This window comes from Panicum hallii, chromosome 4 (assembly GCF_002211085.1).
Source record: "Panicum hallii strain FIL2 chromosome 4, PHallii_v3.1, whole genome shotgun sequence".
Taxonomy (NCBI): Eukaryota; Viridiplantae; Streptophyta; class Magnoliopsida; order Poales; family Poaceae; genus Panicum; species Panicum hallii.
This window is the reverse complement of record NC_038045.1, coordinates 8,738,622-8,754,087: the sequence shown is the minus strand read 5'-3', so window position 1 is coordinate 8,754,087 and position 15,466 is coordinate 8,738,622. Positions and strand designations below refer to the sequence as shown.

The 15,466-nt window shown below is 48.6% G+C and overlaps 2 protein-coding genes across 2 annotated transcripts; both read right to left on the bottom strand.

The window, feature by feature from the left end:
• Positions 1–663: 663 nt before the first annotated feature.
• LOC112890748 (heat stress transcription factor C-2b-like) lies at positions 664–2,697 on the bottom strand. The gene is made up of 2 exons (XM_025957598.1): positions 2,257–2,697; positions 664–1,708 (listed from the first exon to the last, which is right to left on the bottom strand). The coding sequence occupies exons 1-2, from the start codon at positions 2,461–2,463 to the stop codon at positions 1,127–1,129; spliced, it is 789 nt and encodes a 262-aa protein (XP_025813383.1). The 5' UTR covers positions 2,464–2,697; the 3' UTR covers positions 664–1,126.
• Positions 2,698–5,274: 2,577 nt separating this feature from the next.
• LOC112890749 (protodermal factor 1-like) lies at positions 5,275–6,568 on the bottom strand. Its single transcript, XM_025957599.1, has 3 exons — positions 6,346–6,568; positions 6,090–6,207; positions 5,275–6,012 (listed from the first exon to the last, which is right to left on the bottom strand). The coding sequence occupies exons 1-3, from the start codon at positions 6,446–6,448 to the stop codon at positions 5,688–5,690; spliced, it is 546 nt and encodes a 181-aa protein (XP_025813384.1). The 5' UTR covers positions 6,449–6,568; the 3' UTR covers positions 5,275–5,687.
• Positions 6,569–15,466: the final 8,898 nt, after the last annotated feature.

Here is a 15,466-nt window from a genome sequence, read left to right as displayed (position 1 = left end):
CACGTGTCACATGCTATCTTGGTGACTTGGTCGATCAAGCTCATAGTAGTACGCACTACGTACGTACTATTGAAAATTTGGAAAACTGAAAATGTCGATTTGAGTTCAGTTTACTCCTACGAAGAATTGGAAAGGAAGCAGGTAAGCTCGGGCAGTTTTTCCAACCGTGAACTATGCAATATTAGTAGTTACGAGGCGACGTATTAAGAATGTAGTGATCCATTATTCCTCGCTCCTAAACAAGCAGATTATAAGCTAACGATTCTAGTGGGAGATTCTACTTAGGAGGATTCGAGTCTTAGCCGTATTCACCTCATGAAATGAAGTTCCAGGTAAATTAAGACCCCTTTTGGAACAAATGAGAAGTGGAGGAATTTTACAAGATTTTGAATCCTATTGGAGTATTCTATAGAGCCCTTTAGAAAGAAAGATTAAATTCCTATGGAATTGCTTGTTCCATGTAATTTTGGAGAAATTCTACCACTAGAAAGTTTCATTCGTCACTCTCTCTGGTTTTTCCTATGCACTATCCAAAACGGACATTCCTATATATTTCCTGTGTTTCTCATTCCATAAAATTGAAGATGCAATAACATTTTTTTCTGTGTCTTTTCCTACTCTTGTGTTTTAAGAATCTCATGACACAAAGAAGGCCGAAGCTTGTGGCGTGTGAATCTGAGAAATACGACAATTGTTACACAAACAATCTTAGGATACAGCAAATCTACAAGAGCTTGGAATATCTCGTGCGGCTGCAGTCTGTGGACTCGGCCACTACAATAAGCATATGCATGTACAACATCAAACCTACCCTTTCATGGAACTTTCACGGTCGCACTCCGCCACAGTAGTACCTTATTTAGCCTGGATGATCTCGACACCGACTCGAGCCACCACAACCCGTAAAATCAGATCCACCAAAAGCTTCAAATAGACATCCATGGAACATGGTTGAAATAGTTATCATCGGTCGACTTCTAGGCCCCTCCCAATCATCTGCCCGCCGCCGCTCCCCGGCGTTCCAAAGCGGCAGCCGGCGCGCACTGGCAAGGAAATCGGCAGAACACAGCCGCAAAAGGGGCGCCAAGCGGCTGGCGCAGGCGGCGCGCGCATGCCGGCATGACACTCAGTACCCAGTGTCGACGCCGAACGCGAACGAGCCGCCGCCGGCGGACCCCGCGGCGGCATCCACGGCGACGTCGCCGAGCGCGCCGCTGCTGTAGAACCCGGCGAAGTCGACGGCGTCGGGGCCGAAGGACCCGTCGCCCTCGAGCAGCAGCCTGGCCCGCTTCTCGCCGCCCTCCGCTGCGGCGGCCGCATCGCCGCCGGCGGCGTCCGGCGAGGCGGCGTCGCCGACGAGGCGGTGCAGCCTGTCGCGGTCACCGACGACCTTGAGGAGGAAGGCGAGCATCTGCTTGGGCCGGCGCTCGGTCTCCTGCACGCGGCGCCACATGGAGGCCACCCGGTCGTCGATGGCGCGCTGCTCCTGCTTGAGGCGCACCACCTCCGTGGCCACCATGGCCATGTCCTCCGCGGAGGGCTCCACGGAGGCGGCGTCCTTCCTCTTGCCGCCGCCGCCGCCGCCGCCGCCGCCTCCCCCGGCGGCGCTGCTCCCGCGGCGGACGATGTTGCGCAGGAGGTGCGTCTGGCCGCGCAGGAACGACGCGTGCGCGAACTCCCACCGGTCCGGATCAACCTTGCGGAAGCCCTGTTGCGTGGAGCGGAAACAGATCACAATCAGGGCAGGAATCCAACACAGTTAGTTCATGGCGCCTATCATTAACTAGGCTACAAATCGATTCTTGCAGAAAATCGTAGGGAGAAACGCAAGACAAAAGTATCACAAATTTCTACCTGCAGGTTTGCTGACAAATTTCAGGATCAATCTCCACGAATCAACACACTACTACTTACTAAAGTAAGAGGTTTTTTTTTTTGGAAAAAAATCGTTGCTGCAACTAATCAGATGTGTTACAATTTGCTTTTCTCTCCATCAGAAAACATTTACAAAGTTGTGTTGCTACATACAGCATGATGAGCCACATAAACAATTTTTCATTTTCCTCTCATAAGATTCACACACGCAGACTGCAGACACACTCACGAACCGAGGGTATGTACAGTACAGAAATACAGATCCATCGGGTACCCACGGAGGGTCCAATCCAACTCCAACTTGGTGAACAACAGAGATGGATGGTATGCACGCACAGACAGTATGAATCAAGTTATTAGCTGGAGTGGTGATTGACTGACATAGGTGTTGAGCTGGCGCACGAAGCTGGAGAAGTTGTTGTGCTTGAAGTGCGCGGGCAGCAGCGTCTGCGAGAAGACGAAGGGGTCGGCGACGACGAAGCTGTTGTTCCCCCGGCCCCAGCCGATGACCCCGTCCGTCCCGGGGTCCTCCACCATCATGTACGTCTTCCACACGAACGGCGCCGCCGCGCCGCCGCCCGCCGCCATCCCCAACCCCCTTCACTCCCTCCCTCCCCGCTGCTTAAATATATATGTATCTCGCCACTAATATCTTGGCAGGCAGCTAAAGAAGAAGAAACTATCTGGGCTGGGGGGAGGGGGAGCTTCTAAATGCGGAAATGGCGGAGGCAAAGCGGCGCACGGCCTGCGTGGCCGAAGAAGGTAAGGGTCGTTGGGGGCGGGGGCGGTGGCGTGGCGACGTGTGGTCGCCGGTGGCGCGCGCGGGTGGGGAGCAGGTTATAGCGCGGCGCGGCCAGTGGCGCCGCGACGCGTGCCCCGGGGCTCGGGAGGCTTCCGCGCCCCGGCCTCACACGTGCCGCCCTCGCGGCGTGGGGCCCCCGCCGAGACGACGACGACCGGTGGGTGGGGAAAAAGCGCGCGCTTTTTCTGAGACGGCCCCCGTGCTCTTGCGCTTTTTCTCCGGGCAGGGCTGGGTCTGGGTGCGACGCCGGAGATCCACCGTGCGTCTGGTAGGCGCGGCTCCGGCTGCCCTGCTCTTCTCTTTCTCTACCGTCTTCGATTCGGCTCCGGCCGCAAGGGGGAGAAAGGGACGCGGTGTTCAAAGCCAAGGATGCAATCGCTGTTCGGACTCTGTTCGCCGATCAGCAAACGCTTTTGCTCTATATTTTTACCGGAGTGTACGTGGAGGAACGGGGAGCGCACGTCCCGCGGCCCGGCTCGGCATGCGGCGACCAAACAAACAAGCCCGACGCGCTCCGCGGCTACAGCTGCCAGATGGCGACCGCCGCCCCGCTCGGCCCCGACCGCCGGAGAGCGCGCGGCGCGCCGGCCTCCGACTCCGGCAGCCGCTTTGGGCAAGTAGCCAAGTACAGCTCCCACGCATCCCCCTGCCTCTGTAGCGACGGGACGGGACAGCCAGCCAAAGCCAAGCCCGGCGGCCGCGGTCGCTCGCGTCGCGTCCGGACAAGGCGTGGGCGCCGCGCTGGCGTGCTGCTCGGCCGTTGGTCCACGCGCGCCACTCTCGCCCCGGGACGTGGACGCCCGGCGACGGGGACGTGCGCCTGCCTGGGCTGCAGGCGGCAGCTGCAGGCGCGAGCCGCTCCCCGCTGGTCGACACGTGGGCTTTGGGGCTCGCGCTGCGCTCCGGCGCGGTGCAGGCGGTGGCCGGGCGCCACCTGTCGTGTCGCCTGGAGCCGTCGCTTTCCTGCCCGCGTGCGGCCGTCCGTCCGTCCGGCATTATTGACCGCGGTGGGGCTGGATACAGTACCGTACGTTATCTTATCCCGTTATCCCTGTATCAGAAATCCTGCCCATCAGAGCCTGCGCGCAGCATGCAAACCTCCAGCGCTGCAATACAAACTCGTGCCCACAGCAGCGGCACCCTACGGCGTATACTTCCCCCTCCTTCAAAAAATAAAAATAAAATTATATTCACCATACAACAACTTATTAAGTAGGTAATCTAACAATTTATAAACTGCTCAACTTAGTGCGAAAAATTAGTAAATAGGTGCAGATTGATCCAGCAACTTCTAAACTGCTACTTTAGTACAACAACTTGATGTATTGACCATGACAGGCAGTAAACTGTTAATGAGGAGGGTATAGAACTGGTATTCGCTCGAGGGGGTAAGTAGAGGCATTGGATAAAAATATGATCATGAATATGAATAGCTTGCTCGGTCTACTCCCCACAACACTAACCTTCCTCAATCTCATGACGACATTGCAGGAGTAAGTGCAGCGGACACAGAGGCATGAGTTAACGGTAAATATGAATAGTATTTTTTAATAATTATTTTGATATGATAGGAAATCGAATAATAAACTGAGCTCAAAATGGTCACTTTGCTTGTATTCCGAACTCTTTGTTACCGCTTTGGACATGTGCGTTGTTGGTCAAAGTGGTACCTTGTGGTGATTGTGTCGTGTGGAGGTTCGTGCCGTTTGTACAAGCAGCGGTTGTTGTGTTGGGCCATTGCTCGACGTGCTTCGTCGCTTCAGCTCGTGGGCTTCTCTGCTGTTGGGTGGCCTTGGGCTTATCGCCTTCATCGACGACTGGGACGGGAACTTCGGAGGCCTCTCTGATTGACACAGTTCGGTGGTGGGTGGGCTGTCTTGAGTGTGTCAGCCGAACTGTCACAGCTTTTGGGCTCGTCTGGTAGAACGACCTTACGAGCGCAGTTCCCTTGGAAAAAAAAGGGTTTAAAAAAATTTCGCAAAAAAGTAAAAATAAAATAAAAGAGAAACGTATAGAACGGGTGTACCATCTGTGTTAACTTATTAGATTGTGTTGAATGTGCAGGGAAAAAGGTGTTGCACCATAAAAAAATATTATCGCATAAGGCCAAGTGAAGATTAAAGAAATTAGGTCATAGAGAAGCTGCCCGCATATTTATTTCTTCTAACGTGACACTAAGCAATTAATGTATGAGTTGACTCTTACACACACATATATATAATATCCCACTTTTCCTCGACAGCTGCTTGGTGCTGCTCCCTCCTGTAAAATAACCGTTTATTAGGGCATCGCATCAACATATATTACAAGGTGGAAATTTGACTAATAATTTCTATAAATATACCAAATTACGAAATTATTTTAATGGTGGATCTACTACAACGATCTATGCTGTCAATATGTCCATTCATACAAAGAAACTAATATTCCAATGAAAATTAAAGAATAACTTGACCTGCAAGAATAAAAAAGAAACTAATATTCCAATGAAAAGGGAGAGTCAACGCCGAGATCTGTGAATCGTGGTAGTAACTTTTCATCATGCAAAAAAATCCTAGTAAATTTTGACAAGCAAAAGCAAAGCATGTACAAGGAAATAAAGGAAATCCTGACGTTGCTATATAGTTGGAGCCATGTACACGATTACATCTCAACCACCGGTGCCGACAGAAACGAGCAGTGCGATCAAGTACGTACGCATGCATTTCGTAAGAACGACCACCACCGTTTTCACCACCAACCCTCACATCTTATTTCTCATCACATCAGCAACAACGACAAGGATGCAGGCATCATCACTACTACTGAAGAAGCAGACAACGAGACGGCATGGCATCATGCATCATCATCATGGATTCACGGGAGTCATGGAATGAAAGACGACGACGCAGAGACGAAGGCGATGCTGGGGATCGGACACACACAGTCACGCACACACGTCTTATTTAACAAGCACTACATATGCTACGCTGATGACATGATGGAAGCAAGCTTCTACGTTCGTCATCGATCAGTAGTGGCAGGCGTAGTTGGCCTTCTTGAACATGGCGGCCTGCGCGGCGGCGGCGGCCTCGGAGGTGAGCGCGACGGCGATGCAGTCCTTGACCTGCTGCGTGGTGTAGGCGTACTTCTGGGTGGCGACGGAGTTGAGGTAGGCGGCGGCGCCCTCGCGGAGGAGGTCGCCGTAGCAGTCAGTGCGGGTGTTGCACAGCGCGTCCTGCAGCGTCTGCAGCTTGCTCCCGAAGAAGGCGCTGCACACGTCGCCCAAGGAGCCCAGGATGCTGCCCAGCGACCCGATGCACGAGATGATCGCGTCCGGGTGGCTCTTCCAGTAGCTGGAATAATTAAATACTTTTATTTGTGCTTAATTATATATATACATGCATGGCATTGGTTCTTATTAGCTTCTTACTCGCAGGTTCCGGTGCCGGAGTAGCCGGGCGTGTAGCCGCCGCCTCCGTACCCACCGCCACCACCTCCGCCGCCGCCACCTCCATACCCGCCGCCGCCACCGTACCCACCACCACCGTCTGTTTGGACAAGTAGTAGACACAGCAGCATGGCACACGATCGATCATCAGCAGAGTACACACATATACATGCACACGTTTGTTACACTACCAATTAAGCTAGTCAGATTGCTAATTACGAGACACATCAACACGTACACTTCTGCTCAGCGACGTGATCCCCCTGCAGGCCCCTGCTGCCGGAGCACCGGGAGGCGACGCCCACCAGGAGCACGGCGACAAGGAGAGCCTTGCCGCTCATCTTGCTCGATTCCTCGATCCCTCTTCCTGCTTCTCAAGAAGAGCTAGAGACCTACCGGCTGAAGTGGGGGAGAGAGGATCGAGGAGCTAGCACCGGCAGATGAGAGGGTGCTCGTGCTCGAGCAAGCGTGCCCTGGGACGCTGCACCTGCTGGGGTTTATATACAGGCACCGGACACGGCACCTGCCGTTCAGCTGCCGCGCCGCTGTTGCACGGACCGTGCGGTCCTGGAACGCCCTTCCCCGGCTTGCAGAGTAGTTGGCTGCCATTGAATGCCCACTACCATCCATATCCAGCTCGATCATACTACTAATAATCATCGATCCCAGGATCCACGGTCGAATGATTTGGTGTTGAACCTGTCGAAACTTACAAAAGTAAAACTGACCAGTTCTGTAAGTACGCATCTGAAGCTGTCAGCGTTCCGATTCAGACATTCAGTAACACGTACTGCGTTCAGGTTACGAAAGCGGCATATGCAGTTTGACATGCCTGGAAAACTGAAGTGCAGAGAATTCAGGTAACTTGTACAGTAGTGTAGCACAAGCTGGTGCGGTGGTGCCTGCAGATGGCCTCACACGCTGCTGGAGCAAATGAAGCCGATGGCGTGAGCACGTTAACCCGAGCACCACCATGGACCGGTGCGGCCATTCCAACGCAGACTGCTTTCATGGCGAAAGACGACGGGCCTCCATCGGCACTAAACCGGTGTGTCCCTCCGATGGGGCTGCTCGATTAAATTGCGTTCGGCGCTCGCCACCTACTCGATACCGATCACCCTACTTCATTAGATGCATCGCTACTGCACGGCCTCGCCTCTTGCTAGCTGCTCCTCCGATCCTTTGGCCCTTGCCAAGGTGAGTAGATGGCAAGAGCGTCTTTAGCTCCATCTGTGCACTGGCGTGCAGGCTGCGTTTTCCTCGTCCCGCAGAACGTGCACAGTGCAGGACCGGAACGAAACGGTTGCTTATGCGTGCCTAGAAACCCTAGAACACGTCATCGATCATCTGAAATAATAAGCAAGAACGGAAACCCCAAAAGGCACGTGAAAAAGAAGGGATTGAAGAAATAGTATACAGCCGATTGCAGAAGCATCATGGCACAGGACACTGAAAATGCTGGAGCACATTGCTCTCACCACCGGAGCATCGATCTCTGTCAGGCCGATGCAATCCGAGAGATCCTGCAGCCGCGGCCGACCCGCGGCGATGAGATCGTCGTCGTGCAAAAAGAGTTTTTGACAGCACGACGTACAGGAAGAGCCATCGTCTCCGTCACCGAGGTAGCGACGGCTAACAGCAAGCCGATCAGGGCGGCGACGCATAAATAGGAATAGCTGCGTTTAAATGGCTTCAAATGAGTGCATGACAGAGAAGAAACGTGGCCATTTGGTCCGTTGACGCTGACTCGCGATCTGCTACTATCTTGGTCGGTCAAAAGGAGGGTCTCGATCTTTATTTGTATATATACTATAGATAGATAGATCTCTGGAGTTCCCAGTAACCCTAGTGCTTGCAGTAACCAAGCATTCGACCGATAACAGAATTTGTCCAGAAGAAGAGAAGAGAATAGGGGTGCGACCACCGAATGATGGATTTAATGGAGTAGCTAGCTAGTTATTAGTACCAGAATGTACGTATGGAAGGTGGGTGGAAAGAAAGTGCCGACTCGTACTTGCGCGAGTACGCAGCAGATTTGCTTGGGACGACAGGCGCCATGTGAGCTCCCAAGCATTGGTAGAGCAAACAGTTTGGAAGGCCAGCTAGCTAACGACCAGGAGGTCGATATTCTGCGGCTACAGTGATCACGACAATGCTGCCCCGGCCGGCCCAACAGGTAGGGCTGGGCATCCCGTTCATACAGATGCTTCAATTATTTGTTCCGCTTTTAAAAATAACACTATAAGAAATATATATAAATATTTAATATAGTTATTTTGGGTTTGGTTAGTCTGGAATTTACTCCCAACGTCTCAAAAAGAATAACATCCTGTGATTTAAATTTTATCATACAAATATTATATTGGTACTCTGGAGTTTAGACCAGCTTACGAGTCCAACTGCAAAACAGACGTGACCCATCTCCTTGTTCTCCTTGGCCACAAACAGGTACCCTTTCCCCTTCGCTATCCCCTCGCCGCCGTGGCCAAATTAATCTTGAAGTGGATGCGTGGAGAGGGTGGTCGGTTCACCGAGGCCACGCATGCGCGCAGTAAGTGAGAGATTGAGGTGTGTCTAGTTTCAGGGACTAAACTTTAGTTTTTATCATATTAAATCTTCAAATGCTAATTAGGATGATTAAATATGAGGTAATTATAAAACTAATTAAACAGATGGAGGCTAATTTGCGAGGCGAATCTATTAAACCTCATTAATTTATCATTAGCACATATTTACTAAAGCATCATATTATCAAATTATAAAATAATTATGCTTCATAGATTTGTCTATCAAATTATTCTCCATTTATGCAATTAGTTTTGTAATTAATCTATATTTAATACTTCTAATTAGTAAACAAACATTCAATTCGATACGATAGGTACTAAAGTTTTAGTTTCCGGAACCAAATACCCGCTGAGAGTAGTGCTGAAGTGGTGAACTCATGGGCGTGAGGCAGGCAGGCTGAGGCAGGGACAAAGGGCAGTAAGCTAAGGGCTGCGATATGGGATCAAAGCAGGCATTATATGCGCGGTATGGTTCATAGTTGTTGAGTTATTCTTGTGGGGTTGTAATACATCAATTTTGGAAATTTGTTTAGTTCTTAGAACTTGAAAACCGAATAGTGCCGTTTTAAAGAATGAATATAAATAAAAAACCAAACACAAATTGCAAATGCCTTTATTCTTTCTTTTGTTTGATTATTATTATCGGATTGTTTGTGCGTCCTTAGTCCCTACCCATAGGAAACGAACCTAGCTAGATACAGAGTATTGCATCCAGCCCACGCACCTTGTCCTGGGACGAGTAGGATTTGCATGGATGAGATCTTCTGCGTGTGTTAAGGGGCTGTTTGGATCCAAGTGATAATATTTCAAAGTGTTAAAGTTTAGCACTATCTCATCCAAATTGGAGTGCTAATAGAGTGAGCTAAACTTTAGCCAAAATTTAAAAACTTTAGCAAAAATGTGACTGATAATAGGACTCAACTTTAGCTCATCCAAACAGACCCTGATTAGCGGTATATTCTCTCTACGATGGTCTAATACCTTCCACAAACACTTAAACTAGGGCACCCCATTCCTCTCATGGAAAAACACTAGCGAATCATTCTGCCATCAGCCCTGTTATACCACCAAATCCTTGGAATATGGTTAGAGCAAATGCATGAATTCAAAGAGTTCTATATGGTACAATATATTACTTGCAGGAATCTTTGTGAAATCCCGTTGTTTCAAGTGAATGGGCCTTCTAAGCTCAGCAGGTAAGTCTCCACATGAATCAGTTGAGGTTTACACGTTTTGGTACACCCGACACCCGTATACCTGACCGCGAACTTGCTTTTACAACTTCACGGTCGTTCCTGATCTTGTATAAAAACGAATATGCACGGTTGGTACGTTCATTCGAGTTGTCGCGGAACAGAGGATGCGCTACTACGCTAGCTCATGGTGGAAGCAAGCATTCCGTATTAGGTGACTCACCACAATTGAGAGAGGATCAGACTGTGTTCTGCATCGCCAGCCAGCCCATCCGGCAAACTATAAACAGATCACATTTTCCTAGCAAGGAAATTGACTACCTAATCTTAGACAGAGTTAGAAGAAAAAAAAAATCAATCTATAACAGGTGAGGCATTGGCTAAGTTAGACAAACTAATTTATGACATCAAGCAAATTTTGTCTTGAAAAACTGTTTAAAGTTAATTGTGGCATCTCAAGGCTTGAAAGTTGAAAGACAACTGTTCACGCTGTTAGACATTTTCGCATAGATTCAGTGTACTAATATTTTTGTTAATCAAAGATTCAGTATAGTAGTGTTGCCTTTACCTGTTACCTCTGTGCTACTTTTGTGGACCGGGTTAGACCATAATGTCCTTTGGGCCGTGAAGCGTGAACGGGTCTTCTTGGACTATGCTGAATGGGCACACTCACAGCCTCTGTGTTTTTGTTTTAAAGCTGCACAGCCTTTCTGCTTTTTTTCGAAGAAAATGGTACATGGGCCACGGGGGTTGAGATTATGTGAAGGCCCATATTCTGTGGCTGCTAGTGCGATCAATTAAAGCCTCTTCAAAGGCCCATACTCTTTCTCATCATATTGGAACCAGAACGGCTGGTATTTGGGTTGGGTTGCTTTGCTTAATTTCGACAACGCCACTGCGCAAGCTGCGACCTCGCCGGATCTGAAGGTCTTCATGCTTGGGATCTCGTCGGGTTTTCTTGTCCCTCCCTCATCTCTGTTGATGTCGGCGTCGGCTATAGATCTGGAAGCTATGCCTACCAACTCGTTACTGAGAAATTGGGTTGGATTTTGCTTCCTACCTGTTTAGATGGTAAAGTTCCCGTTGGGTTGTCTCGTCCTTTGGTGAGTCGGAGTTCTTGGTGGATCTTGAGGCGCCAGGACTCTGGTTTCTCGGCGAGGTGATGGCCGACGGCCATCTTCAGCCAGGACGTTCCGCATTTCTACGGTATGTTGATGTTTTCGATATACTACTTTTGGAGGCAATCACAAATTATGGTGTTTCATCGTCGAAAAGGGGAACGGCTTCAAGCTGCACGAAGCTCTGTTCGCCGGCGACGAGAACGACCGGATGTTCTTGCAAGGGTAGAGTTGTGATTTTCCTATTTCCCAAGGGCGTCTTTGTAAGAATGTAAACATTAAGAATCATATTAACCCGGTTTCTCAAAAAAAAAAGGTAGTTCCGGCAGAACACATGCAGGGCGTATGCTATGCACACATCCGAAAATCAGGTTTTGGAGCTGTGAACTGAATATTCATATCGCCTTCCTTTTAAGATTATTGAAAAAAAGGTTCCTCCGTCATCCGCGTATAGTACATGTAGTAGCCAAACACTACCGGACTCTAAACAAAGCAAGCTAAAATCAAATCATGAAACTAAAAGTCCATCCAAGTAACAAAATCATCTAGTCAATTAGCTTACTAGATTTATTTTGAAATGCCGCAGGTTCTCAATAGTTTTCCTTTGAATTAATGGCACCGGACAAGTACGACTTCATTGGATAAAGTAAGAAAAGTTAAGCAATTTTTTTTTATCATGCATAAGGTGAACTAGCTTGCTTTCATGGAACATCCTGTTTGTCCTTTATTTGGCTCCTATCCATACTATAGATGCAGGTGTACCATGGTGACTGTTTTTGACCGATGTGTAAGCAACGCTTAACTGCTGGTACGTACTGGCTGTGGGACTGTGGCTGTGCTGCAAACAGTAACTTACTTGCATCGTTCAGAATCTCCCCTCTCTCGAGACTGCCATAATACTGATAGTAGTACGAGATTATAGTAGCCACCTCTGTTTCGACGACAGCATCAGATCTAGAATATTTTTGCGAGGCGCGCACATCATTGGAGCCTTGCTATATAGGGTCGCTGATGACGGAGCGACAAGGAATTCAGGGCCGCACGACACGCGACACGAACGCGAGATGAACGGCACCGTCCAAGTTGTTACCCTCCCTTTGCCTTCGCTGTCCCGGTGCAGTGCCGAGCAGCTTTTGCCGCCGTGCCGGCACGAGCAAAAGATCGCTGGGAGTTTGATACGTTGCTTGCCGCAACGTCGTGTCGTCGTCCCCGATCGACCCTGTCTCGTCGAGCTGCTGGGCCAAGGGATGAAAATTAAAGCCCCAGGGCCCTGGCCAGCTGCCTCTTCGACCTTCTCCTCATCAGTCTTGACTGGTTGCCGGTGCCGGCCAGTACAGTGCCTGTCCCATGACCATTGGTCGATGGGTCGATCGAGAGGCTCGATCATCACCAAGCAATTAACGTGTTCATGCTTAATTTTCTGCAAGCAACTCGAGTGGATTATGGTCATGTCGTGGGCTTTCGTGCCAGTGAGTGCCGCCCGGCCGGTCGACGGTTGATCAAGACTCGGATGGGTTACTTGCATTGCATTGCATTTCATTCCACACGCGCGTCACGTGGTCAATCGGAACCAAACAGGCCATGCATGCGCACGCCTCGATCTAGCTACCAGACGCCTGCAGAGGTTTTCTCCTTCCTTTGTCGCGTTGCTTGTCCACTACGCGTGGTGTGATTAGTCTGGTGATCATGCATGCAAAATTGATCAAACACGTACTCAGACATCCTGAAAGATCGATTAGCTGGGGCTTTTTAATCAGCTTGGGGTGTCGTGCCCCTACCCTGACGCGTCGCGGATGCGTCCAAATGCATGCATGCACGCGAACCGTGCGTGCGTGGCACTCGTTCTCGATCTCTTTCTTGATATGACATGTCTTCTTCCCTGTTGCCCAGCAGGATCAGGTTTAGGAGCGTCGACAGCCTGCTGCTTCTTCTATAATCTCAACCCAGGAACCAAAATTACCATAGCTGCAGATCCAAGCATCAGCACCGAGGGAACCCCGGGTACAGTATAGCCTGAGTGGTACTAAAGTGGCATGCATTTAAATACCGGATCCAATACCCGATACTAAGGGCCCAGTTTGGCAGAGCTCCCAAGCTGATTCTCTGCTGAATCCAGCAAGAGTTCTGCCAAACAGTTTTTCAGAGAGAAGTGATTCTCTACTGATTCTGTGGAGTGATTCTCTGAAATGAACTAAGAGGCTGGGAGCTAAAAAAAGTAGCTTCTTCTGATTCTGTGGAGTGATTCTCCATCCTGATTTTAAGAGTTTATGTTAGAGAATCAAAGAGAATCACCTTCAGCCACAGAATCACTTCTCTTAGAGAATCAGCTCCCACAAAGAATCAGGATCAGTTGGAGCTCTACCAAACTGGCCCTAAATGCCTACTAAACTGCTCGCCACGCAGAGCGGTTGGGGCGGCAGTTTAGTACCGATTGGTGTTACCAGCCAGTACTAAGTTTATTTTTTTATTGTTTGCTTATTTTTTCTTTCCCTTTTCTTTTAAGTTTTAATTTATATTCTATCCGTATCCGTCTGCGTATAGATAGCATTCATATTCGAATTCATATCTCGCATAGCAAAAACTATATATATTAATTATATATACAGTTTATATACACTTTAAATATTACACTTGGTATCAAATATTACAAGTAGCTGCATAAGTTGTTTCATTACAAGTATTTTAAATATCACTCATGGTCATCATCTGCCTTGTTTTCATCCAATTGACCCACGCTTATCCTATGATTGGCATAAAATTTACCGGCAGAATTTATCACCTCATCCGTCAGGAATCCACAAAATGATTCTTGAATTGCCCTGAATCTTTCCGGTTCAATGAGGTCTTTTTTCATTTTCAAAAGCTGTCACATGCAAACATCATTATTTAAAATTCATACATGTGCGTAATTAAATGCAAGAAATTGTTATTAATTTGATACATACATCGCAGTCTTTTTGCGTCATTTTCTATAAGGCGGTAAACTTGTGGATCCACTCACATACTTAATAGCCACATAAGTTGTTTCCTTCCGCTTGTCTCATACACTATATATAGATAGGTTATGAAATATTCATGGTGTTTAAAGAAATGACACTAGATGTGCGAATTGTATTCATACCGGAAAGTCTATCTTGATATAAAGATCACACGGGGTGTCTATGACTCCTATGTGCTTTTTGATGAAGCGAGCACATGCCTTCTGAAGGATGTCTATGAAGTTTTGATATTATGTTATTGGCGTCCTCTTCCGGTCGAACACCACAACTCGGGCTCGATCAATCTCGATACTGAGCAAGATCCAATGATAGCTGTTGATACATATATGCAGATTAAATGCTGGATATACTTATTATCAAATTGAAGAGATAAAAATAGAATCGAAGTACTCACTTGAAGTTGTACGGCAACAGAATGAATGTACAAGTATGCTGCCTATCCAAGGGCCTGAATACATTGTTCTCAGTCTGATTTGGCCATCTGTTTACACTATTCTCGTTTATAACATCCGAGCCCATGAAGCCGATGTGGTAGTACACCTTTCTTCGGCATTCTTTCACCTTCATCCTGCATGATACAAAAAAAAAGATGGGATGAGAAAGCACATAAGTAGTTGACCTATAATATAGAAATGAGAGGAAACACTTACATAAGAAATACACTAACGGGGGACTTGTCCAGGGCGTCTTCATGGTATAGAAACCAAAGACTCACAAACTCGATCCATATGTCAGCTAGCCCCCAATGTAAATCACTATCTTTAACCCGAGTTGTGAACATTACATCTCCACCTGCAGTGGCTCTCATGTACCATTCATGCAACCCATGCATTCTCGTTGGTAGCATGTTCAGCAACTCAGGCCACATAAGAGGTTCCCCATTACAAATGGTTTGGTTTTCTTCCTACCCTTGAGTGAATCGGGATTGGAACCTCCCCTCGGAGTTGAGCTTTTATGAGTTTCGTTTCCGCCACAAACTCGGCCATAGCTTCATCCTCTTTTGGAAGCACTTGGAGTGGAGGCATCGATTGTTGGGGTTGTTCTCTAAGCTGGGGAACATTTTTTCCCCGATGATTACTCTTCTTCTTATAAGACTTTGTGATTGAGTGGTCATAGTCCGATAGTGTTTCTTTCTCCCTTGGTTGGCATATGGTTACGAAGAACTTCTGCTCGGCTGGATCCACTAGTTGCTTCGGCTCAGGCTTCCTTGGCGCAAATTGTTCTCGAACCTCCTTTCTCACATGCTTATTCAATTCCTCCTGAGTCATTTCGTATGCTAACTTCGGAGGTGGAGGCTTCTCTTTTTTCTTAGCTGGGTTCTTCTTCGCCTTAGGAGGTGGCGGCGGACTCATGCTGGGGTCCCTTGGAGTGGGTGGTATCTGCGGATCCATGTTGGGGTCCCTTTGTGCGGGTGGTGACGGCGGACCCATGCTGGGGTCCCTTTGTGCGTGTGGTGATGGCGGGCCCATGCTGGGTGTTGGT

Excerpts from the sequence above, each read along its gene's own strand:
- LOC112890748 (XM_025957598.1), bottom strand. The coding sequence starts at position 2,463 with ATGGCGGCGGGCGGCGGCGCGGCGGCGCCGTTCGTGTGGAAGACGTAC. Across the intron at positions 1,709-2,256 it reads TGCGCCAGCTCAACACCTAT|GGCTTCCGCAAGGTTGATCC; the intron begins GTCAGTCAATCA and ends TCCACGCAACAG.
- LOC112890749 (XM_025957599.1), bottom strand. The coding sequence starts at position 6,448 with ATGAGCGGCAAGGCTCTCCTTGTCGCCGTGCTCCTGGTGGGCGTCGCC. Across the intron at positions 6,208-6,345 it reads TCACGTCGCTGAGCAGAAGT|ACGGTGGTGGTGGGTACGGT; the intron begins GTACGTGTTGAT and ends TTGTCCAAACAG. Across the intron at positions 6,013-6,089 it reads TCCGGCACCGGAACCTGCGA|CTACTGGAAGAGCCACCCGG; the intron begins GTAAGAAGCTAA and ends TAATTATTCCAG.